The sequence below is a fragment of the Felis catus genome, chromosome B2 (genome assembly GCF_018350175.1).
Source record: "Felis catus isolate Fca126 chromosome B2, F.catus_Fca126_mat1.0, whole genome shotgun sequence".
In the NCBI taxonomy this organism is placed as follows: domain Eukaryota; kingdom Metazoa; phylum Chordata; class Mammalia; order Carnivora; family Felidae; genus Felis; species Felis catus.
This window is the reverse complement of record NC_058372.1, coordinates 116,479,793-116,505,929: the sequence shown is the minus strand read 5'-3', so window position 1 is coordinate 116,505,929 and position 26,137 is coordinate 116,479,793. Positions and strand designations below refer to the sequence as shown.

General features: G+C 38.9%; 1 protein-coding gene across 8 annotated transcripts in view; it reads right to left on the bottom strand.

Annotated features, from left to right (window-relative positions):
* Window positions 1–26,137, bottom strand: part of LAMA2 (laminin subunit alpha 2) — a 623,859-nt gene that overhangs the window by 14,382 nt on the left and 583,340 nt on the right. For all 8 annotated transcript variants that reach the window (XM_045058020.1, XM_045058023.1, XM_045058022.1 and 5 more), the window contains 6 exons: window positions 25,641–25,789; window positions 20,535–20,711; window positions 19,906–20,074; window positions 10,125–10,237; window positions 9,621–9,810; window positions 7,469–7,624 (listed from right to left, as the gene is read on the bottom strand). In XM_045058020.1, the coding sequence (XP_044913955.1) occupies window positions 7,469–7,624; window positions 9,621–9,810; window positions 10,125–10,237; window positions 19,906–20,074; window positions 20,535–20,711; window positions 25,641–25,789 (954 nt within the window). The remainder of the gene's footprint in view (window positions 1–7,468; window positions 7,625–9,620; window positions 9,811–10,124; window positions 10,238–19,905; window positions 20,075–20,534; window positions 20,712–25,640; window positions 25,790–26,137) is intronic.

Here is a 26,137-nt window from a genome sequence, read left to right as displayed (position 1 = left end):
AGCCCCGTAGCTTATACCAGCGCCAGCTGGCCCAGCAAGGCAACCCCAGAATGGTGCACACTGGGACACTCCTGTTCAGTTCTCCCTACAACTCCAGCCATGACACCAAGGTGACACAGGAACAATGAATGCTGGAACACTCCAGACCCATACTACCTCAGCTCCAGATGGCATTCTGTGGCAACCCTGGCACAGAGCACTCCAGGACCTCCTGACTGATGCCTGTTTTGGCTCCAGCAGCCCCAGCAGGGGGCTCCCTGCACTGAGTGCCCCATGAACCTCCAGGCCATACATGCCTCATTTTCAGCTACTACCAGAGTACCCCTTGCAGGGAGCACCCCAGGATGCCCCAGCCCACATCCCACTTCAGCTCTAGCCACCCCAGAAGGGCATCCTCTGCAGAAGAGTCCCCAAATACCCCAGCTTATACCCACTTCTGCTGTCCTGCCAGGGTGCCCTCTGCATGGATGGCATTAGGAACCCCTGACTTGCACACACTTCAGTTTTAGCTGTCCTGACAAGGCACCCTCTATGCAGAGAGCCCCAGGACCACCCCAGCACATGCCCAGTTCAGTTCCAGCCAATCTACCAGGCAAGCTCCAGCACAGAGTGCCCTGTGACCCCCAGCCAGGAAGTCACCAGGCACACATAGCCTTCACAGGGGATGACCATACCACAAGACTGTTCCTTAAAGGTTAGGAGAAGTAGCTTTTCCACTTAATTCATAGAAACAAACACAAAATCAAGCAAAATGGAGAGACAGAGAAATATATCCCAAACAAAAGGCAAAACTTCAGAAAAAGAACGAAATGAAACAGAGATAAGCAATATGCCTAATAAGGAGTTTAAAATAAATGATTGTAAAGATATTCACTGGACTAGAGAGAAGAGTGGAAGAACTCAGTGAAAACTTCAACAGAGAGATAGAAAATATAAAAAGGAACTAATCAAATTTGAAGAATATAACTGAAATGAAAAATGCATGAGAGGGAACAGATTACCAGATATGGAAAAACAGATCAGTAATCTGGAAGATAATAATGGAAAGCACCCAAGCTGAACAGCAAAAAGAGAAAAATAATTTTTTAAAAAAGTGAGAAAGAGAGTGAGCATGTGAGAAGGGGAGGGGCAGAGGGAGAGGAGGGAGAGAATCCCAAATAGCTACAGGTTGTGAGCACAGAGCCTGATATAGGGCTTGATCTCATAAACTGTGAGATCATGACCTGAGCTGAAATCAAGAGTTGGACTTTTAACCAAGTGAGACACCTAGGCACCTTAAGAAAAAAAGAATTAAAAAAAAATGAGGATAGGTTAAAGGATCTTTTCGACAACGTTAAGAAACAAACATTTACATTATGGGGGTGGCAAAAAACTTCCATAACCTAGAAAAGGAAATAGACTTCCAGATTCTAGAAGCACAGATAGTTTCAAACAAAATGAGCCCATGGAAGTCTACACAATGACATATAATAATTAAAATGCCAAAGATTAAATATAGAGAATTTTAAAAGCAGCAAGAGACAAGCAAACAGTCATGTAAGAGGGAAATCCCATCAGGCTAGCCATTGATTTTTTAGTGAAAACTTTACAGGTTAGAAGAGAGTAGCCTCACATATTCAAAGTATTGAAAGAAAAATAAAACTCACAACCAATAATACTGTACCCAGTGAGATTATCATTCAGAAATGAAGGAGAGATAGTTTCTCAGACCAAAAAAAGTTGAAGGAGATCATCACCACTGAAGTGGCCTTACAAGAAATGTTAAAAGGACTTCTTTAAATAGGTAAGGCCATGATTAGATGTCAGAAAATAAAAAGATGTAAAATATGACAACACATACATAAAATGTGGAGAGGGAGTGAAAATGTTTTTCAGTATGTGTTTGAATTTAAACGACCATCAGTGTAGACTGCTATATCCTTAGGATGTTGTATGTGAGCCTCATGGTAACCACAACTCCAAACATTTAATAGATACAAAACAATAAAGAGAAAGAAAGCTATACATAACACTACAGAGTCATCAATCACAAGGGAGCAAAAGAATAAAGGTTCAGAGAAGAACTACAAAAACAACCAGAAAGCAATTAACAAAAGAGTAGTAAGTACAAACTTACCAATAATTAAACATAAATGATCTAAATGCTCCAATCAAAAGACAAAATGGTAGAATGGATTAAAAAAAGCAAGATCCATCTATCTGTTATATAAAAGTGACTCACCTCAGACCTAAAGACACAGGCTGAAATTAAAGGGATAGTAAGAGATATTCCATGCAAATGGCAGCGAGAAAAAAAAGCCAGTGTAGCAGTACCTATATCAGACAAAAAAGACTTTAAAACAAGGAGTGTAACAAAGGCATTAAACAATAAGGGATGAACCCAACAAAAGGATATAACAATTATAAATACGCACATAAAGTACATAAAGAAGATATTAACAGACATAAAAGGAGAAATTGACAGCCACACAATAATAGTAGGAGACTTTAACACTCTGGTTCCATCAATAAATGCATCATCCGGGATGAAAATCAATAAGGAAATAGCGTCTTTGAACGACACACTAGAGAGATGGACATAACAGATATATACAGAACATTCAATCTCAAGTTAACAGAATACACATTCTTTTTAAGCACACATAGAATATTCTCCAGGATAGATCACAGGTTAGGCCACAAAATACGACTCAATAAATTGAAGAAGACTGACATCATATCGTGTATCTTTTCTGGTCACATGGTATGAAACTAAAAAATCAGTCATAACAACAACAAAAAATTGGAAAAACACAAACATGTGGATGCTAAGCAATGATAGTAAACAACCAATAAGTCATTGAAGAAATAAAAAAAAATACATGGGAACAAATGAAAATGAAAACAGACAAGGTGAAATCAGTTCTAAAAGGGAAATTTATATTAACTTACAGGCCTACCTCAAGAAACAAGAACAATCTCAATAACTTTACACATAAAGGAACTAGAAAATAACAGACGAAACCAAATGTGAGTAGTAGGAAGGAAATAATAAAGATCAGAGCAGAAATAAATGAAAGAGACAAAACAATAGAAAAGATCAATGAAACCAAGAACTGGTTTCTTGAAAGATAAACAAAATTGATAAACCTTTAGCCGGATTCATCAGGGGAAAAAAAGACCCAAATAAATAAAATCAAAGATGGAAGATAATCACCACCACCACAGAAATACAAAGGATTATGAGAGACTATGAAAAATTATATGCCAACAAATTGCACAATCTAGAGAAATGATTCATTCCTAGAAACCTACAATCTTCCAAAACTGAATCAAGAAGAAATAGAAAGTCTGGACACATAAATTGCTAGTAACAAAATTGAATGGGCAATCAAAAAACTACCAACAAACTAAAGTCTTAAACCAGGTAGCTTCATAGTCAAATTCTACCAAACATTTAAAGAAGAGTTAATACTTATTTCCTTTAAACTAGTCTAAAAAGTAGAAGAGGAAGGAAAGCTTTCAAATACATTCTATGAGGCCAGCATTACTATGATACCTAAACTGGACAAAGATGCCACAAAATAAGAAAACTACAGGCCAATATGTCTGATGAATATAAATGCAAAAATCCTTAACAAAATATTAACAAACCACATTCCACAATATATTAAAAATGTGATCAAGTAGGACTTATTCTGGGGATGCAAAATAGTTCAATATTCAAAAATCAACAAGATACATCGCATTGAACACAATGGAGAGCAAAAATACAAAAATCATCTCAATAGATGCAGAAAAAACATTCGACAAAGCTCAACATCTGTTGATAAAACCATTCAACAAGGTGGGTTTAGAGGGAACATACCTCAACATAGTAAAGGCAATATGTGAAAAAGCCAGAGCTAACATTATACAGAAGGTGAAAAACTGAGAGCTTTCCTCTAAGATCCAGAACAAGATGAGGAAGTCTATTCTTGATACTTTTATTCAACATAGTACTGAAAATCCTAGCTGCAGCAATCAAGCAAGAAATAAAAGGTGTCCAAATTGGTAAGGAAGAAGTTAAACGGTCACTATTTGCAAATAACATGATAATACATGGAAAAACCTTAAAGACTCCACCAAAAAACTACTAGAAGAAAGAATGAATTCAGTAAAATTGCAGGATACAAAATTAATACCCAGTACTTGATAGAATTTCTATATACTAATAACAAAGTAGCAGAAAGGGAAATTTAGAAAACAATTCCATTTACAATTGTACTGAAAAGAATAAAATCCCTAGAAATAAACTTAACCAAGGAGGTGAAAGACCTATACTCAGAAAACTGTAATAATCCGATGAAAGACATTGAAGATGACATAAATGGAAAGATATTCCATGTTCATGGATTTGAACAATTAATATTGTTATATAAATATTGTTAAAGCAATCTACAGATTCAATGCAATCCCTGTCAAAATACCAAAAGCATTTTTCACAAAACTAGGACAAGTAATACTAAAATTTACTGAAATAGCCAAAGCGTTCTTAAGAAGGAAGAAGCTGGAGGTAACACAATTCTAAATTTCAAGGATACTATAAAGCCTTAATAATCAAAATTATGATACTAGCTCAAACACAGATACACAGATCAATGGAAAAAATAGAGATCCCAGAAATAAACCCACACTTATATGGTCATTTAACCTACAACAAATAAGGTAAGAATATACAATGCGGAAAAGACTGTTTTTTTAACATGTGGTGCTGGGAAAGCTGGACAACTACATGTAAAAGAATGACACTGGACCACTTTCTTACCACCATACATGAAAATAAACTCAAAATGGATTAAAGACCTAAATGTGGGGGGCGCCTGCATGGCTCAGTTGGTTGTGTCCGACTCTTGATTTTGGTTCAGGTCATGAGTTCGAGCACCACATCCAGCTCTGCGCTGACAGTGTGGAGCCTGCCTTGGATTCTTTCTGCCCCCTCTCTCTGCCTCTTTCTCTCAAATAAATATTAAAAAAAAAAAAAAAGACCTAATTGTGATACGTAAAACCATAAAACTCCTAGAAGAAAACATCAGCAGTAATTCCTTTGACCCTGGCCTTAACAACATTGTTCTAAACATGTCTCCTCAAGCAGGGAAACAAAAGCAAAAATAAACTATTGGGACAACATAAAAAGTTTCTGCACAGCAAAGGAAACTATCAAGAAAACAAGGCAACCTACTGAATGGGAGAAGATATTTGCAAATGACATATCCAATGAGGGGTTTACATCCAAAATGTATAAAGAACTTATACAACTCAACACCAAAAATAACCCAACTAAAAAATGGGCAGAGTATATGAATAGACATCTTCCAAGGAAGACATACAGATGGCTAACAGACACATGAAACGACGCTGAACATCATTAATCATTAGGGCAATATAAATCAAAACCACAATGAGATATCTTCTTACATTCTCAGAAAGGCTAGAATCAAAAAGACAAGAAATAACAAGTTTCTGTGAGAATATGAAGAAAAAGGAAACTTTATACACTACTGTGAACAAGGGGAATGAAAACTGATACAGCCACTGTGGAAAACAGTATGGAGGTTCCTCAAAAAATTTAAAAATAGAACTACCATATGATTCAATAATTCCACTACTGGGTATTTACCCAAAGAAAATGAAAACACTAATTTGAAGAGATACATGTTCCTCTATGTTTAATGCAGAATGATTTACAACTGCCAAGATAAGGAAGCAAAGTAAGTATCCAAATGGACAAATGGGTAAAGAACACGATATTTATATGCAATGGAATATTACTGAGCCATAAAATAGTGAGATCTTGCCATTTGTAACAACATGGATGGACATAGAGGGTGTTATGCCAAATGAAGTAAGGTAGAGAAGACAAATACTATATGATTTCACTTATATGTAGAATCTAAAACACACACACGCACACACACGCACACACACACACACACAACAAAACAAAACCAAAAATAAATGAACGAACAAACATAAAACCAGAAACAGACTCATAATTACAGAGAACAAGTTGATGGTTGCCAGAGGAGTGGAGGTGGGGGGATGGGCAAAATGGGTGAAGGGGAGTGGAAGGTATAGACATCCAGGTATGGAATGAGTAACTCATGCGAATAAAAGCTATAGCATAGGGAATACAGTCCGTAGTATTGTAATAGCATTGTATAGTGACAGGTGTAGCTACACTTGCAGTCAGCACAACATAATGTATAAATCTGACGAATTACTATGTATACTTGAAACTAATGTGACATTGTGTCAACTGTATAATTAAAAAAATAACTTAATTAGTCCCTTATGTTTTTATTTCATGTTTCTATTAATAGTTTATTAGTTTAATAGTTTATTAACCTTACTATCTCTATATACATTCCGTCATAATCTAATTTTAAATTCTATTTGAAAAGATAATTAAGTTTGGCTTAGCTTTTCTTCCTTATGAAAATCTAATGGAAGCTTTGGACTCGTTCCCAAGAAAATGTATATACACTTGAAAGTTTGCATGATGCGTTTAGAATTTAGGGACTGTACATGTAATTCAATCATACTCTGCTCCCTTATATTTCATCTGGTTTTAGGGACACAAGTTAATCACTCTTGTCATTTTCCAGAGACTCTCATTGTGATAGGTTTAGGTATCATATCTGATAGCTATGAAAGGAACGTAATACTGATCACCCACAAGAGGAACCAAAGGCTGAGAATTAAACAATGATGATGAACAGCTGTGTTTGATGAAGAATAGCTCTGCGTTATCATGTGTTCTAATTTGAGTATAGAAATGTAACACATTTCTTTGTGATACATTCTCTAAAAACATGGATCCCCTATAGTTCTTACAATAGTGCTTTCCGAAGGAAACAAGGACACATGGTCTGGCAAAAAATTGTTTTGTGATTACTGACTTATAAAATTGTGAGGACTTTAAATTTGGAATCCTATACTGTACTCTATATACTGTAGTTCAGTACTGGACAACTATACTGTAAATATTGCAATCTCTCCATATTTGCAAAGTCTCTAGTCCTGAAACAATGTCGTCAATATTATCTTCCTTGTTTTCCAGTGCTTTCTATATGCTTAGTACTCTTCCAAGGACTTTAAATATATTACCTCATTTAATTTTTGCAATAACCTTGTTTCTTTGGTATTATTATCCTGTTTTACAAAAGAGGGGACTTTGTCAAAGAAACATTAAGTAATGTGCTCCAGACCACACTAGTTAAGTAGGTACCCAAACGGGGAGAGTCTGGCTCTAGGGTCCATGTGCTGTTTTGTGGCATTATCCCTCATAGTCAAATCAGTCTAGAAAGTCTTCTGTCACTTCTCAGAAAAGATGATTTCCTGTTCACTTACAAGTGGTCATAGGTCAACATGACCTAATAATTCAACATATGTACATGACCCAGGCAGTTATTTAAGACACACAAAAAATAATTAATTAAACCCTTACTGGACCAATTCTTCGGGTGGTATAGTTGATGGGCAGTCCGCCAACATACAGCATCCCCACAACATCTAGGATATCAGCTTTCTTGGGACTGATGGTTCTGTTGGAAGCATCATCTACATAAATAATTCCTTCTTGCTTAATTCGCATAATCCTAATCTACAAAAAGAAGAGGAGTCATTAAAGCCAATCAAGGATACATTTCAAATGTTCAGAGTGTAAGATGTAAGAACTTTCTGGCTATTCCTTAGGAAAAAGCAAAATAACTTACTGAGTGCCTAATATGTGCTAAGCCCATGAGTGAAACTGAACTCATTTTACACCATATCTCAAACTCCCTCTTTTCCATTACTACCGTCTCCAAGAGTCCAAAATCTTCCTAGATGAGTTTTAGATTAAAGACTTTTCTATAGATTGCCAAGTGAGCACATGTATCAAGAGGTACGCATGTTGTCAGGAACCTTGCAGATTAAGAGCCCCATCATGAATTAAGTGGGCTGCAAAATTCATGTCCAGTTTTAAACATGCATTAGTTTGAGCTAAGCCTGGTCTCCCCAACACAATTTCAGATATGCTACATCCCTCTGCCTAATAGGCACTTTTTGTGCAGAATTGAAGGAAGGGCAGCACATCAAGGCTGCAAGGCAGTTTCCACAGCAGCTGATTAGTTCAAAGGCAGGAGGAAGATGGAAAGCGACCTGATGCTGAAATTACAGCAGGGGGGTGAATTATCTGTTGGGGACAGAGGGAAATAAGGAGTGTCAAGATTGGCTTGGGCACAAAAAAATTTGAGTCTGAGTTCAGGAAACGGAGTGGGTGACCCTGTCGAATGCTGGAGCACAATGATGGTTTAAAATGAATCTATGTTAGGATTAGAATAATCAAAACCTCACTTTTACACTTATCTTGGTTTGGGAAACAATTTAAAAAAATCTTCAAAAATAAAATCCTTCCTTAATTTGGCTGCTTATAGTATTGAAACTTTCTTTCTTAATCCCAGATGCACTGTGGACCAACAATATGCCAGTTTTTTAAGTGTAATGTTTATTCTATTAGCCAGAGAGGAGAATTAGCCTTAATGAGAGTTCCTTCATGAAGCTCAGTATTTGCTAGTCATAAGCTCCCAAGCAAATATGAAAATTCCATTTCTTATTTCCAAGATAACGAATTGACAGACTTTGCATTTTTATTATATTTGTCTCAGGTTCTTTGGCTTGTCATCTCTCTCTCTCTCTCTCTCTCTCTCTCTCTCTATATATATATATATATATATATATATATATGTTTATGACAAGCCAAAGTGTGTTAATATATAAAATCCAACACCTAATAATATCAAACTCTAAAAATTAAGCATTTTATTGGTCTACCTAGGGAAGCTTTACTGAATAGGCGATCACAGGTGCAGAAACAAATTCTGAGTTTTCATTTTAATAAGGCAGTATATTATCTATTTGCAGTCTTGCCAAAGAGGACAGTAAGCTGGCAAATGTGCCTTCTGTGCCCGTAATAGTGCCAGTTTCTGGGTGTAAGGCCAATGTTTTAAAAGTTGTTCCAAATGACTGTCGGTGGAAATGTGGCCCTCGGGCCCTTTAAACATGATACAGCAGATTCCCAAACTCTTGGTTTTCACAGTACAGGGTGTGATGAGGAGGGGTGGTATTAGGGCTCATTTTAGTTTACCACCTTTTAAGTTTGTCAAATATTATCTCATAAAAGAGAGGCCATGTTAGCACCTTAAAACATAAAAATATAATCTCAGAATATTTATTATTCCTCTAAATTGAATACATAGAGCTTGGAGGTAAACATACTCCATTGTCCTACATTTCTCACTGACAGTAGTGAAACTGTCTTCAACTATTGGCCCTGGTGTGCAGACAGATGTTTGGGAACCACAGCTGTATAGCAATAATGGAGTCCTGTGCTACCATGATGAAGCATGTAAGTGATCAAATACACACCTACCCAGGTCTGATGACATTTCCCAGTTGTATGTGGTACTTGCTTTATTTTTAGCCTCAGCCACATTCCAGTAGCACCAGAGTCGGCATATGCCCTGGCAAAACAACAGCACCTGCACCAGGGGAATGCCAACGGCTGCCACTTAGTAGTCCCCTCGTAGGCCAACTGCCAACATCTCATGGACTATTACCTTGTGCCACTGACCATCGTTGATCTTGGTGGGGATCATGGTGTTGGTGTCACCACTTCCCAAGTCATAACTGAAGTAGGGCAATCCATTTCTCAACTGAACGGTAGCAAAATCAGCATGATTGATCCGAGCCATGTAAAAAAGCAGGCCTGATTCAGCTTCCGTGCGCACTTCAAACTCGATTGTGAGGCTGTGAAGGCACGCAAAATAAAACAAAAGTAAAAGCGTTCTTATTCTAAGCTAAAGTTGCCTCGGCTCACGGGGGGGTGATTTTCACACAGGACAGTAAAACCACCTCTGAAATGAGGACTTTCCAGGTCTGCTGATTTCCTAAACTGAGCTCCTCAGGCGCAGGCAAGTATCATTCTATTCTCTATCGTACTCAGTGAATTTAAAACACTCACCTCATTAATGAATAAATGTAGTTGATTAAACTTGAATCAGGGCAGATACTCAGTATTTCCACTTGTCAGCTCTTTCTCAGTATCTCAGAATAATACATACCGGTTTTTAACTTTGGTGTCATCGAAGGCAATCGCAATGTGACTGTTTTTCGAAAGCCCAAACTGCTTGCTCCCTATCAAAAGAGCTGGTTCTGCTTCCGCAGCACAAGGACCCTGTAAAATACCCAGGAGAGAAAGAAGAGATTATGGGCTCTGTTTTTGCAAAATTTGATCCTATTATCTACTTGTTTCCTCTATTTTAGCTTAATATTCCTGTATAATCTTACTGAGGTTCCTTAAGAAGAAAATTTACTAATGTCTGTTTTCTACTACATGGTAGGCAGTTACTATGAAATGTTCAGTGAATGGGAATCTGTTTTCTTGTCCTGCACCCTTGAATCACCAAATCAATGTGCTCAAAAATATTTATTGATCAATTCATGTTTTCATTACCCTCCAAGGGAAAAAAATTGTTTATGTTTCTGAGAAAACTGGAATTTCCTTTTCACTTTTACCTCACTTATGGAGAGTTATATTCTTCGAAGATTGGACAGGGAAAATGACAAGCTAGCCACCAAGTTATAAGAGGAGAAAAATGTGTTCCTTCTTGCCCTCCCCATTTTCTATCTCCCACTGTATTACTTTTTCTTGAAAATTATCAGTCTACTGGAAGGTTTCCATGAATTTGGACTTTCAAGATGGTGTATCTAAACTTGCAAGTCAGGCCATTCAGGCCCCGAGCCAGTTGCTAGGCAACCCAGTACATTTTTTAATGTATCCCACCATATACCATTTCAACTGTCACTGTGCAAAGACCCACTTCTTACAGTTCTTACGAGGGAGAGCTCCGTGCAGGGCGGGCTTACTTGGTTTAATGCTCTGCTGTCACCATCTTGAAATTCTTAATACTTTTTTGAAAAAGGGGCCCTGCATTTTCATTTTGCTCTGGGTGCTGGAAACTATACAGTCAGTCCTGGCTGAGTGGACCGCATTTGGCCAGTGTAACCTGTAGCTCAATAGATAATCAAGGCTCCTCAAATTACTTGAGTCATAATTCCTTTCTCTGTTCTCTATTTGCACAAAATAGCTTGAAGTACAGGCTGCTTAAGAGGTCCTTTAGAACACACAGTACACGGGAAAATAGCCTGCACGCTCTCAAACAACACATCTGTTTTTAAGATCTGCACTTAATAGCTCTGGATGGGCCACTGCCCCAGTGAGCGCTGACTCAGCAGAGGTTCTCAAACAGCCCAAGGCAAGCTTTTGATGCAGAATGTTCTTCTCAAATAGAAGATGAGATGACTCATCAGCGCACAGGACATTTTTACTTGATGAGGAAAAGCCTTGCTCTCTTTTCTCTTGAGCTTCCTCAAACGGAGCACTCCGCCGCAGCAGGTAAAAGGCTTTAAGTGTTTGAAATGCTATAAAATTGGTCTTCATGGAAGTATTTCCCTTCTTGCTTCCCAGGAGATGGTCAGTTACAAAGAGCAGACTGTGGCAGAAATTCACACAGATATGCAAAAACCCAGTGGGTAGAACAGGAAAATGCTATTTATTCACACAGCTGAATGGCCTCTCTTGGAATCAACATGTGGCCCCTTTCTGGTTACACTGCCTGTAAAAAGAGCCCAAATGGAAAGGCTCTGGTAGCTTAATGTCTCTGCCTGCAATGATGCTATTAATAGAATTGGGATCATTTATTAACCTCTCGCGAGATTTCCTACACAGAGGCCCCATGCCACAAACGTTAGTCGTCTGCAGTCCTCCCCTGAAATCTCTTAAGCGAATCCTACCTGCTGTGAGTCCATTAGGGGCAAAATCTGGCTAAAACATCTCTAACTCCTCAGCTCTGAAAACTGAGAAACTGAAAAGGTTAATGGATGCTGAGGAATTAGGGAACAATGAGTGTGGCTGTAAAGAAAATCACCAGCAGGTTATTTCTATGTTATTCTTAATCATTGTGGTCACTCGTCTAGTTGCTATATATATAAATGTCAATATAACATAACTTTAATAATATAATTTTTTAAATGACCAAAGTGGCAATTCTAAAGGTTAGGTGTTCATTGGTAGCAGCTACAGGTCACAGAGAGCTTTTGTCTTTATGTATTTTGGGCATTGAGGCCCAAACACCACAATAAGCGTGCTTGCTGGTAAACTGGACAGATCTTTCCAACACTGGTCCTAAGCTGACCAGTTTTCTGTCACATGCTATCAGATTTTCTAGGTGCAAACGACCATGCTTACATTATTTTAGGAAAACCTTTGACTCAAAAAGGATAGGGACTTTGTAAGAGTTCTTTTAAGAAGCATTACATGTTACATCCGCTGGACACTTAGGAAGAGTGAAGCCAGAGGGGCTCCGGCTTGACTTTTGCAACAGGCAGATTCCTCAGACTGGCCAATGTTCTAGAAGACAGTGATAACGGGTCACTCTACTACATAATCTCCAAGTAGAAAACCATATGCTAAGTTCACTGTATGTTGGGGACACTCAAATCGATGTTTTCTATCATCAGTTTGCAATAGGATGGACACTATGAATACTTCTTTACTAAAACTTGTGTACGTTCCTTTATAAAACGGCAATTAGGAGAGGACTGAGAAATGTAGTATAGGAAAATTTTTACACGTATGTACATTTGGAAGACAATTTTCCAGCCTGTACTCTGGGAATGTTTTTGGTACAAGTGTAGACCTCTATAATCTCACTTGGTTAAAGACAAATAGGACTGGGTCTTGTCTGCTGTGCCTCACTTTTCCCAGGGTGAGTCTGAAACCAGGCCCAACGTGGGACGTGCACGTACAGGAGGGGGCAGACCCTAGTGGTTTGCCTGTGGCTACTCTCCCTCCCCTACTCTCCCTCCCCTACTCCCTCCCTCGGAGGGTTGAGCAGTTCCTCTGGCTGCTCAAACGTCTTTTTGTTCCCTTATAACATTATTATTATTTTTAAACGTTTTATTTATTTTTGAGAGAGAGAGAGAGAGAGAGAGAGAGAGAGAGAGAGAGAGAGAGAGAGAAAGAATGAGCATGAGCATAAGCAGGGGAGGAGCAGAGAGGGGAGGGGCAGAGGATCTGAACCGGGCTCTGAGCTGACAGCAGAGACTCCCATGCAGGACTTGAATTTATGAACTGTGAGATCATAACCTGAGCCTAAGGGAGAGGCTTAACCGACTGAGCCACCCAGGCACCCCTAATTCTAACATTTTAAAGGCAATATGTGAGATGGAACAAAGAGTGCCCCATGGTTTGCACAAGCGTAAGATGCTCCTATTTTTCAACCTGCTTCCCACAGAAATCTAAGCTAAGGAGAACAGGTAAGAGAAAGGGTCCTCTAAGGAGGCAATTCTAAGGAAATTTAAAGAATGATGGTTGCAAGACAAATCTTCCTTCTCCAAGCTAATGTGAGTTTCAGGGAGGGCATCATCTTTACGGATGTGATACTTTACCTGTATTATTTTGGAAACACTTATCTTTGAAATCTATTAAAGCAACAATAAAAAAAAAATCACAGGCTCATCAATCTTAACATGTTACAATCCTGCCACCTTGTGGGAACTCTTTAAAGTACTGCATGTGCATATGGGGAAAAAATGTGATCTAGAGGATGCAGCCTGCTTGCTGGTGTCTGCTTGGCAGGTGACAAGTTGTGGGCAGACAAGACTTAAGTGAGGAGTCTAAATGTGGCGTACCTGCTGATTAGGGCAGTGGCATAGTTGGAGAGGATTCTGAAGGAAGCCATGTTTCTTAAAGCCGGGCATCGGCCAATGGACAATGCAGCAGATTAGTAACAGCGAAAACTTTTTCACCTCACAGTTACTCCATTTCAGGTCAGAATAAATCAGTGGTCATTTCCAACTGCTGTTTGTTGGCTGACATTTGGAAATGAGTTATTGCATTCAGGGTAGCATGTGGTTGGTAGGCAAGGATTCCTCGACTTTAGATTGGTGCAGAGCAGAGATTTAAATTGCATTTATCAAAACTGGCATCTTTGTTCTTGAAAGCATCAAATGATGAATGATCATAAAAACTACATCATTTTCTCCCTTCATGAGTCAGTAATCCCTCTAACAAATGTGGGCTAGAATCACATCTGAGAAGTTGGATGTTTCTTTGTGATGCTTTTTTTTATGGATGAATACTAAGTGGAAGATACTTTTTAATGGCACTGACTTTAATGTTCTGAAATATAAAATCCTTACTCAAGCTGTTTGAGAAAGTGAATTATGTTACTACCCAGCACATGAGATTTTTTGGTAAAGTATTGGGCATTTGCAGTAATATTTATACACTAACACCCGAATAGAGATTTCTTGTAGTACGGATAATGTGTGTTTTCCCTTTAAAGACATACCAGTATCCAACTGATTCATCATTTGGCATAGACTGTACTTAGCTTTTAAAGTTGTAGTATTAAAGCTGCTTGATAAATAGTTTTCTTTTGGTCTATTCTTTCCTTCTCTGCCCACTTCTTTCCCCCAACACCCCAAGAGCCCTTAACAACACAGGACTCTTCACAGCTATTTATACCACTCTTCTCAGTGTTCACATTTCAAACTTCAAGTTCCACATTCCAATAAGCTTCAAGGAAAAAATACAGCCAGTCATTGTATACAAATCCACACAGGCTTGGTATAAAGACTTGGTATAAATACCATATATATCTGTAGGTGGTAATAGAAGTCTACTGTCTTATCTAACCCCACCCTCCACCATCTTCCATGAGAAATCTCCACAAATATAATATGTAGAAATGTTTTATCCAGCTCTAAATGATCCAAAGAATGAGAGAGAAGCACAAAGGGAAGATGGGCTCCCACACTATCAAATGGGATAATACACATGTAATGCTCTCTGATCTATGTATGATGTTCTAGCATGTGTTACTGATGGGGCTGACATAATCCATTTCACAGGGGAGGGCTTTCTTAGGATACTCTGAAACTTCCCTGGAGTATAGTGAACGTCATCCTCATGATGTGAGGTGTTGGTGGGGAGGGGTGAGATGGTGTAAAGAAGAAAAAGAAAAGGGGACTGAAGATAGGGGATGGTTCCCGTTGGCTCTGCTAGAACAAATAGGGGACAGTTCCTACGTCAGGATTTAAGTTACAAGCCATAATTGTTAAACACGTTCTTACAATCTAACTCCTGATTAAAAAAAGGAAAGAAGATGGTGAAAGTGGAAAATGAGGTGAGACTTGAGATATAAGAGAACTTCTACTGGAGTCTGTAATTGTTGAAACATGGAACACTCACCCCACTTTGTTTCCTGGCACTTGCTCTCTGCCTAAAAGTGTGAAAGGATAACTCTTCCCAGAGAAGAACAATGGAGTGTTACTATGAGCCAGGCATTGTGCTAGGTGCTTTGCATACACTGTATAATTTATTGTCTCGGGATCCATGCAGGTAGATACTATCCTTCTTATTTTTCAATGGGTCAGCTTACATTCAGAAAGGACAAGTAACCCACCAGAGTCCACTGCGTAAAAGTGGGTGGGCATGGCGGGGAAGGGAGACGTGGCCAGTTCCCGATCACTGGAGTAAGGGCCAGTTTGCTTCTTCAGTGACCCCCAAAGTGGAGGGTTTAGGGAGACCCACTCACCACATCCCTCTTTCCCAGACGAGAAATCAGCTATCTAACGGGATACTGAACAGGAATCAACGTTGAAAACCAATGCTTTCAATTTATCTTTTAAAAAGAGTTATGAAAACAAAACACAGGTAAGAATAGTTTGTTTAAATGATGAAAATCATCTCTAGTCCATAATACATCTGCTGTTAGCATCTGATATATTTCTTGCAAGGGTTTTTTTAATGAGTTTTTCTATCTTTCGATATAGATGTGATTATGCAGTATATATGGCTTTATCTCCTGTTTTCCCCACTTAACACAATGTCATAAGTATGTCATCATCATTTTATGTTGTTTCAATTGAAAGATTTTATGTATTAAGACTGTGATGACATATTAACATTTGCATTTTATAGACCTGTTTTTACACTTCTGGGTACCACTAGTCATTTTGTTTGGATGGAGTTTAATGGTGTCCCCTGCCATGCTTCCAATTTTCAATCTTGAGAGCGAGTGGGTTGTGCTTGTAGCCCACATTCCGCACTTATCCAGACTGATCTCCACACATACTTGCTCACTTTGTCATTTATATTAATGTCCAATTTCTCAAATCTGCCTCTCTGTCTCTGTATTTCTCCCCCCCCCCCCTTCTCCTTCTCCCTGGCCAGCAATGATGATATCTTATTCATTTTTTGCATTAGTAGGCTCTTAACAAATATTTGTTATAAATTTGTTATAAATGTCAAACTTTTAGTAGCCTTTAAAAAGCAGACCTTCTTCTCCACACACAAAGAATGAGAAAGAGAGAAAGAAATCAAATTAGAAGATATACATGGTTCCATAATCTGAAACTATAAAAATACAACTCAATAGGGATAGAAATTCTAAAAAATGCAATTACCACCACACAGTATAAATAATTCTAATGTGCAAGAGAAGGGACAATAGCTGTTAGAATTTAGATATCTGGGTTTTAGTGGCAACTGTCTATAACACGTGTGATCACAGGCCATCCTGTAAGGTCTAGGGCTTTGTTTCCCATATGGAAATTAAGAGTCAGAATCTTTAAGGTCCCTTCCAACTCTGATATTCCGTGAGCCTTTGATATTCCGTGAGCCACAGGACTGCCATTCAACTTCTCTTTTGCTTTTGTCTTGTCTAAGTGGAATGTTCTGTTTTGGAAAAGTTAAAACATACACTGCTGAGAGAAAATGGAAATTGGAATTAGAACAGAAGGTTATAAGAAAACTTAAATGAGTTAAAATCTCTAGTCCCAGATGGGAAAGTATCTTTATTTTCAGAAAAAGGGAAAAAACGTGATCTCTGGAAACCACAGAGGGAAATGCTTCAGACTCCCTAAAAAATAAAGTCTGCATGGGCATTTAGAAAAGAAAGGTGAGGGGACCCTGAGTGGCTCAGTTGGTTGAACATCCAACTCTTGATTTAGGCTCAGGTTATGGTCTCACGATCATGGGATCAAGCCCCATGTCGGGCTCTGTGCTTGCAGTGTGGAGACTGCTTGGGATCCTCTCTCTCTCCCTCTCTCCCCCTCGTGCTCACCACCTCTCTCAAAATAAATAAATAAACTTTAAAAAAAGAAAAGAAAAGAAAAGAAAAGAAAAGAAAAGAAAGGAAAGGAAAGGAAAGGAAAGGAAAGGAAAGGAAAGGAAAGAAAAGGAAAGGAAAGGAAAGGAAAAGGAAGTTGATTGTTGGGGACCAGCAGGCTTCTACACCAATAAACCATACCAAGTCAAGATGGGCTGGCTGAGAGACCTGACACAACAAAATGAGTGGTACAAAGACCCTCAAGACTGTGGTTGACTGAATATGGTATCTGATGATGAACGAATAGCATGATCCATTGGTTTAAAACATTGAAGTATTCTCAGGCGCATCCTTAATAAAATCTGATAACAGGCCACAGGAAGGAAAGGTACTGCTGTCGCCTCAACTGGGCATTCCATTTTGAGTAATATGGTCCATTCTAAGTGACATATTTTGAAAGGGATATTTCAAAGTCAAGAAATTGATCAGCGGAAATATGGGAATCAGAAATTAGGTCATATGAAGAATGCTTGAGATTATGGAATATTTACCCTAGGGGAAAAGGACTTCGCTAGTTTTTTCTTTTTCTTTTTTAATTGAAGTATCATTGACACACAACATTACATTAGTTTCAGGTGTACAGGGTAGTGATTTGCCAAGTCAACACCTTATGCTATGCTCACCACGAGGAAATGACTTCACTGTTTTCAAATCCTGGAAGGGATGTTAGAGAAGATATAAGCTCAAAATATTTCTAGTTACAAGGAGCAGACTGGTTTCCAAAACAACCAGTTCCATCATGGAAACTAAGGAAGAAAAGAGAATGTTCAAGAGTTTTCAAAATCTGTGCTCAACACAGCATGTTCCACCCATCAACTGTCAAGCACTATAAATATGATGCACACGCTGTCAAGAGCATAGTGAGATCCACCCTCTTGGATACGTTGGTGATGCGAATGTAAATTGGTGGAACCTTTGTAAAAAGCAACTCAGATATGTGTTGAGAACCTTAGATACATTCATCACTTGACCTTATAATTATTCATCTAAGAATCTGTTTTAAGAAAATAAATGAGAAAGTTTGGCATACAGAGGCACTCATCAGAATATAGTTTCCAATAGCGAAAAACTGGAAGCACTCTAAATGGCCCACAACGAGTACAAAGTAGAATTAGAAAGACAGAGTGTTGCAGTGATGAAGAGCCAGACTGTATCGTCAGACCTATTGGATTAAAATTCCTATCCTGCCATTTACTGGCTGTGTCAGCGGGTGGGTTACTGAGGCTAGGTCATTCTTATCAACTCAGCTACAAATGGGATGATATATCGTTTACAGAGCCATGATGAAAACCACGTATAATGCTGGATGGAATTTGTTTAGGCAGTGGCTGGCGCATAGTAAGCACTGAGGAACAGTCATTACGATCATTACTGTCTAGTAATTATGCCATTTATCAAACGTTTCGTATATACGAGACATTTAACAAACATTATCATTTTTTAAATCCTCCTAGTCACTCTGAGACATATGTGTCATTAATATACTCATTGTACAGACGAGAAGACTGAGGAATAGAATGGCTGAGCAGCTTTCTCAAATTCATACACATGGTAGACTGGAATACAGGATCAAAACCCACACTGTAATCAATGAAATGATCAGCTCCGTAAAATGATATATTTTTTGTGTCTCTTTGCATGTCACACCCACACACATGTATGTAACTGAAACAGGGAAACTGAAGGACCCCATAAACATCTTTCTGTTTCCTGTCCTACTTCTATTCTTGCTAGGACCTGCACTCCCACCCCACTTTACACATGCTTCAGAATGCAAAGAGTGTATGTCCTCTTTGTAAGGGACAAGGAGTTCAAGATTTCTTTAGAATAGATAACATTTAAGGAAGGACCCAGTGAGAATGACCAGAGGAAGCTATTATATGTGCATTCCAGATCCCCAACCTGGAATATGGAAGCCAACGTTCCCTAGCTCCAAGGAATAATACCTGGGCCCTGGCCTCTGTTGTAACTTGTTCCTGGATGTCTGAGAGGCATGTACACTGGGCCACAATTCTCAGTGAAAACCCCCAGACTCCAAACAAAGATGAGGTTCATAGTCCTCTCCTTTCTGAGTCTCAGATGCCCTGAATGTGTCTGCTCTGTCCATATCTTCAAGAAACTCTGCTTTGACTTCCTACTGGCTCATGTTTGATTTCCATCCTTCGAGAAGCCACGGGCCCTCTTGGCTGGTCCTTTGGGTCCCTTTCTGGGTCCCCAGAGCTAGCCTGTCAGCGTCATAATCAGACCTATACACTTGTATGACATTTAATTATTATTACCTGTTTCAAAAAAAACCAATACCAAATTGTACATATGATATAAGATTTACTACTTAAAATGCAAATAAAAAGGGCTGGAAATTGTTATGGTTGTCTCTGTGTGGTGGTATTATAGGTGGATCTTATTATGATTCTGTAGACATTTCTGCACTATGCTAACTTTTCAACTGAAAACACATGCCATTTTACAAGGAGGAAAATTAAAGGAGAACTATATATAAATCAAAGTAATCCAAGAAAGATGTAAGGAGAACGGGTTTTCATAGACCAGTTTCCCTTCCTCTAATTCTAGAAGTAGAGCATATGAGATATCCTGAATTATCTTCTCTCTGAAAACTACTAGAATACAGGTTAAAATTAGAAAGCAATAGCATAAAAACGCTCACCTGTGCCACAACTGGGGTGGGTGTAGGGAAGGCTGGGGTGGGCACTGGCTCTGGCTGGGTAACTATTTCAGCTGGAATTTCTCTACCTTCATCCTCACGGGGTTTCTGATGGGCACAACGACCGATGTCTGCATTTTTGAAGGAGACAGGCTGTGCAAAGTCCATGGGGCTAATGGAATAGGATTAAAATTAAATACTTTCTATTAGTTTTTATCATCTTGCTTCCTTACCATTGAATTTTTCCTCCCCCTTTTAAAGGCCAGCAGTGCAATTTTTAAAATCTAATGAGAAGGTCTTCTCTGGACGCCCCTCCCCCCACCACGCCATGGTTTTGTGTAGTGTAGATGCAACAGGGATCCTCATATTAAAAAAACCAAACTGGGGCGCCTGGGTGGCGCAGTCGGTTGGGCGTCCGACTTCAGCCAGGTCACGATCTCGCGGTCCGTGAGTTCGAGCCCCACATCAGGCTCTGGGCTGATGGCTCAGAGCCTGGAGCCTGTTTCCGATTCTGTGTCTCCCTCTCTCTCTGCCCCTCCCCCGTTCATGCTCTGTCTCTCTCTGTCCCAAAAATAAATAAAAAACGTTGAAAAAAAATTAAAAAAAAAAAAACAAACAGAAGAAGTACTTACACAGAGTTTATAACAAGGTTCCATACACAGCCTTCAAAAGGAGGGATATTTCTGAGCGGGGGAGGTTGAAATTCAGGTGGAGCACCCCCAACGAAAAGCTTCTTAACTTCAATTGCCTGTTCTACTGTCAGATTTTGCATATGCCTTCTGTCTTCATCGACTTGAACAGTAAACATGCTGATAAAACATTGAAAATACACAGTATAAAACACAAAACATTCAGTATAATTGGAAATCAAACTCTTTCCTGCTACCCCTCACCCCTTCCTCCAGTAGCTTTTAAGTGAGCCAAAATTCGATAATTAGGAATTCTACACTAAGCTAACAATATTTTTTCTCAGGCTCTGTCCCTCTGCCTCCCCCTGCTCCATTAGCTCTCTCGGAGAGTTGATTGAAAGAAGGTAATAGTGGAGCTGTAACGTTAGCCTTGGCTTTGGCAACACTGGCCCCAAACACACAAACCCATAGAGCTGAGGCTTCTGCACAGTGCCGTTATATCTAATCGTATAAGGCTCAGTGGGTTTAGCACAGCGTGGGGTCACATTTTGTTTGGTTCTTTATTTCTTGGTTCGTGCTAGCTATTATCTTCTTGCTGGGGGACAAACTGTGCTCATGAGAGTTTGGATTGCAGGACTCAACAGCAAACACTTACAGGGCATTTTATAAAGAACATAGCTGCTGGCTTTTGAATAGAAGAGGCAGGCAAGAACATCATGCTAATTGTTCCTTGCCATAATTTTCCTTAGTGACTGTTTCATTAATTTCCCTAATTTGCTTATGAGAGATAACTCACACATTACTAATTGAGAACCTCATGTTACTTATTCACCATCCTTGGATCCTGGGGCAAAGAATCAAAGGAGACAAAAAATTCTGATGATGACAAAGACCAAAGGCATTTTTTTCTTTTGTTCTAGATGCAGGTTTTGAATTTCAGTCCCAAACAGTTGGCATGAGCTATTAGTCATAAGTATTAGTCACTAGCCCGAGGATCATGAATGGATTACTGAAAACTTACTACATATCTGGGGAGAAAACCAAAGTACTTAGTTGGAAAACTCAGTCCTAAAAGGCCATCTTGCTTGATTTTATAAAGAATAAAAACCACATGTGGAGCTAGAAATAATAAACCAGGGCAAAGACACTCTGAAATAGCCCTGAGCTATTGGTCCACTTTGAGACAGTTCAGATGTAAGAGAATGAAAAAAAAAATTTGATTTCATTGGTGCTCAAAATGTCATTGTTCAGGGGGTGTAGAGGGAGCAGGTTGGATTTATTTTCAAAGGAAACATAGGGGGAAATGACATATTGGTTTTTTACCAGACTCTGGAAGAGTGTGTTGGCAAAAATCAGGAGGTTCAACATTATTGCTAAGAATGCTGGTGTTTTATGAGACTTAGAAAAGCACTCACTTCTGGGCATGTGTGACTCACCGAGAAGTCCCCTTCCACACACACCTTTTTTTTTCCTTTTGCTAAAAGCAACCTCTTACTAACATGACATAGCAATGCTCCTAAGAATTTTAATGAGGGGTTTAAGCCACTATTAAAGATTGTCTAAGAGAGCAAATCTCTGTTCTTGATTAGAATTTTTAAAAAGCCAGAGGCCCTCATGTTTCTGATGTAGACTGTCTAATCTGGTTCTGTCCCCACGACCATTATAGTAGTCCTTTCTTAGTAGATCGCAGGGTAGAGATACGGAATGAACACGAGCTTTCGGAAGGAACAGACTGGAATTAAGTATTAGTGCAGAAGCTTACTGTGTGACCTGGGCCAGTTATTTAATCTTGCTCAATCTCATTTCATTCATTTATAAAATGAGGATAAAAATACCTGCTTTAGACCATGGAAAACATTAATTAAGGGATTGCACTGAAGCTGTATTACTTAATAAGGGCATTGCTAGAAGACTATAGCTAAATCCTGCTTGTATTTTACATTCTAGGAGCATCAAATCTAGATTATTTATTTAGCTCTTTTTTAAAGGGGAACATTACCAATATGTCCATTAGGATTCTGGTGTCTTTCCTGTTGTTTAAGTATTTATTCAATAACTCTTTACCGAGGACCTACAATGTGCAAAAAGCACTACAATAAACATTACTATTAGTATCATGATAAGTTAGCTGTATTTTCTTACAAGTTCAACAGTTGATTCTTGGAGTTTCATAATTGAATATTTTATTACTTACATTCTGTTTCTTGTTTGTTTGGAGTATTGGTATAAGATTTTGTTTTCAATCTTATACCAATTTTCAATCTGCCAAATGGGTTATAGAAGATATTAAAGGAAGTACCCTGACATTTGTAATCTACATGAAAAACAAAACCTGCAATTCTATTTTGATTGAACGTATTTTGGATGGTAAGAAATATTTGGGTTGCAGTGTCCAAATCATGAGCCCATTCTGGAAATCCAGATTATTCCTGAAGTATCTGGTCTAACTTTTGTGGCCTTTAGCCCAATTCTATACCTGTATTGAAGAATGCTCTCACAAAGGAGAAAACCACTTGCTTATGCATCTACTCCAGGCTCTTAGGGCTTTAGGAAGAACTACTGGCCATGTAAGTGGAGGCCAAGAGAAGGTTAAGAGGGCAAAACCCTTACAAGAGGCAGAGATCTCTGGAGTACCATGGAATTAGACACCAAAGTAACTCAAATGAGATTTTTGCAGAGGAAGGGGTAGAAAAGGAGAGAGAGAGTGAAAGAGGAAGGATAAAGAGAGATAACAGGGGAGAGAGAAGAGGGCCAGGACAATCTTGAAAAGATCGCCTCTCAGTTTGGTAAAAATCCAATGATTTTGTGAGGTCGTATGAAAATTAACATTTTATCCGGGGCTTTTCATTTAAGAAAGGAAATGTCATAATTGACATTTATGATCTGGATGGTGTTAGGAGAAAGCAAGCATTTCCAAATTAATGAGAGTATCATAATCAACATGAAGTAATACAATCTTTGAGGTCACAAAAAAGGGTAAGAATAAATAATTGGCAAGCACAGGTAGAGGTGTGAAAATCATATACACCTGGGTTTAAATCCTGGCTCTGTTATTTACTAGTTACGTGATTTGGGGCAAGTTAGTTAATATTTCTTCATCTGTGATGGAAGAATATTAATGCAGATTTCACATACGCTTAGCACAATCAAAGGAAATAATCTGTGTCTCGTATTTGACACAGAGCGTGTCACAGAATGAGTATGAAGCATTAAAGAATGTTTCTGGGTGAAGTTGTTAGGGTCATTAGTGATCTCTGGTTAATCAGTTAATTGGAGCACTTACTTAAAGGATAGGCGATGCTTATGTTTTGACCTTAGAGTGCTGAGTGAGACATTATGGTAGCAGATGTGTTCTTGCTTTGCCACAGAGTTCAGTGACTACCCACTAATATGTCTAATACATTATCCTTTAATTAACAGCGAATGGCAAAACTGTTTGTTTATATGGCCAATTAACCGAATGACCAGTTTTCAGAGATGTACTATACACCGAACTTAATCAAATAAAGGTTGGATTAATGGCCAACAGCTGTGAAGTTGGCATCATAAAATGCCCTTCTTGAAGAGACACCTGTTAAAAGGACACCTTAGCGCAAGATTGTAATGCACTTGGGAACGTGAGAATCCTTTCTGTACAGAATAACATACTCTGGGTGATTATTTTTTGTCAGCTGTATTTCTCAAGTCTGCACTTGTTTCGCTGAAAATTTTTAAAGTTTAAAGACGTTACAAAGTCCTTCTCACAATGAGAAGGACTAGCATTTGGCAAAGAACCTGAAATCTGGTCTAGAAGACATGTAAAATAGTATTTCAGAGCGGTTGCTGAGATTCAAATGAGAAAATTCAGTTTGCATTCCTCCTCAGAGACCATGACCGACATATCTGGCTATTAGGCTAGTAAAAGTTCTTAGTTTGTCTGAATATTGATCCCTCATTTGTCTTAATCATGGTTTCTAAACATCTCAGTTAGTAGATATTCTGCAAGAATGCTTAGTATCAACATAGCCACAAACCAATGCTCTATATAATAAAAAAAAAATAAGCCAAGGAAAGCTTTATCATTTACTTAGAAGATACGACATTTTTATTACGTATCTAAACTGTTATCCACACAAGAGGATAATTAGAAAATATGGGTCTGTATAGAACAGCATCTGTTCACTTGAACTCTTGTTAGACCTTCATACTGTTGTCGTATTTACAAATATTCCCTGTGTCTTAAGGTTTTCTCACATTTGATTTCCAGTTCTTTTCTGTGTTTTCAGTCTAATTAAATGGCTTGCTGGTTTGGAGGTCTGAAATCTCCGGGCTTCTGTTTTCTTTTTCTCTAATTGTCCTTCTAAACTGATTACCGGAGTTGTCATACAACATTTTGATGAAAACTACAGATGACTTTCCCAATAAAGGAAATATCAAGTGCCGCAGTGTTGTGGAGAAATGAAAGATGAGTTTACAACACTATTACTGCCAATTTTGTGATTCAGGGCTGGGAAGCAGTGCTCTCATGGATCCTTAGAGAGGCAGCCTCCACGCACTGATGGCTGGACAGCAGCCTTCTCCCTTCTCTGCCTCAGCTCTGTTCCCTCATGAAGCCACTCTGCAGGGACCCCGGGCATCTTAGTGGGGGACAGGGATGAGGCGTGCACTTAGCAGCTCTCAGTAGGTCCTGCAGCTGCTGCACAGTCCGGATCTGTGACAGGTTTCTAAGCAGCTGCCATAACTGCTTTGGAACCTGAATGAAATAGCAGCTGCCAAAGGCTGCTGGTTCCGGCTGAGCTGTTCTGTGTGTTTCGCTATGCGCATACCTTATTTGAGAAGAGAATATTTGAGAGGTGCGGAGGGAGGGATTTTTCTTATCTATAGCTTCAGAAGATGTATTTGGTTTTTCCAAAGCTGGAGCGGAGAACTGCACAGAATAAAAAATGCTACGAGAATTCCTAGGGGCCAAGGTAAATGAGGTTCCCGAAGTATGAAACGTAAAGAAGATGAAATTAAGCGACTTGATAGTTTCACAATGCTTTGTATGACCACACATACGAAGGTCCAGTCAGAGACTAATGTGAGCCAAGGAGTTTATGTTAGTTACAAGTTCTCTAGGGCTATTGTTACCCTTTAGTCCTCTCGACATGAACGGAATGTTCTCTCCCATCGTGAAACAGACTCGGCTCTGGTTTGATGACAATTTTCCTCATTGTTCTTGTCCCCATGGAGAGATGCACTTCCAGACGGCCCTTGTTCAGGAATATCGCATAATAGGCCTGCAATATCAAGGGGTGGTTGAAGATTAAAGAGGGGTCTCCACTACAACAGCGTTAAAGGTTCCCTGACAGATCTGCAGATTCATTGGCTCTGAGATCTTACCTGAGAATTTAAGGCTCAATATTTTCTCAGAGTATTTAAAGTGGCTGACAAAAGCTTTTTAATCATTGGCCACTTTTGCTGGTTAGATGATGTGGAGAGCAGATGTAGGAATACAGGACCCTCCGCAAACCAAATTTGCCATGCTGAAGGTAACAGCTGTGTTTGCACCGGGTCTCTAACTCACAAAACGCGTCAGGAAACAAAGGGTGTCAATCCCTCTCCCTCCTCTTCACAAGTGGACAGCT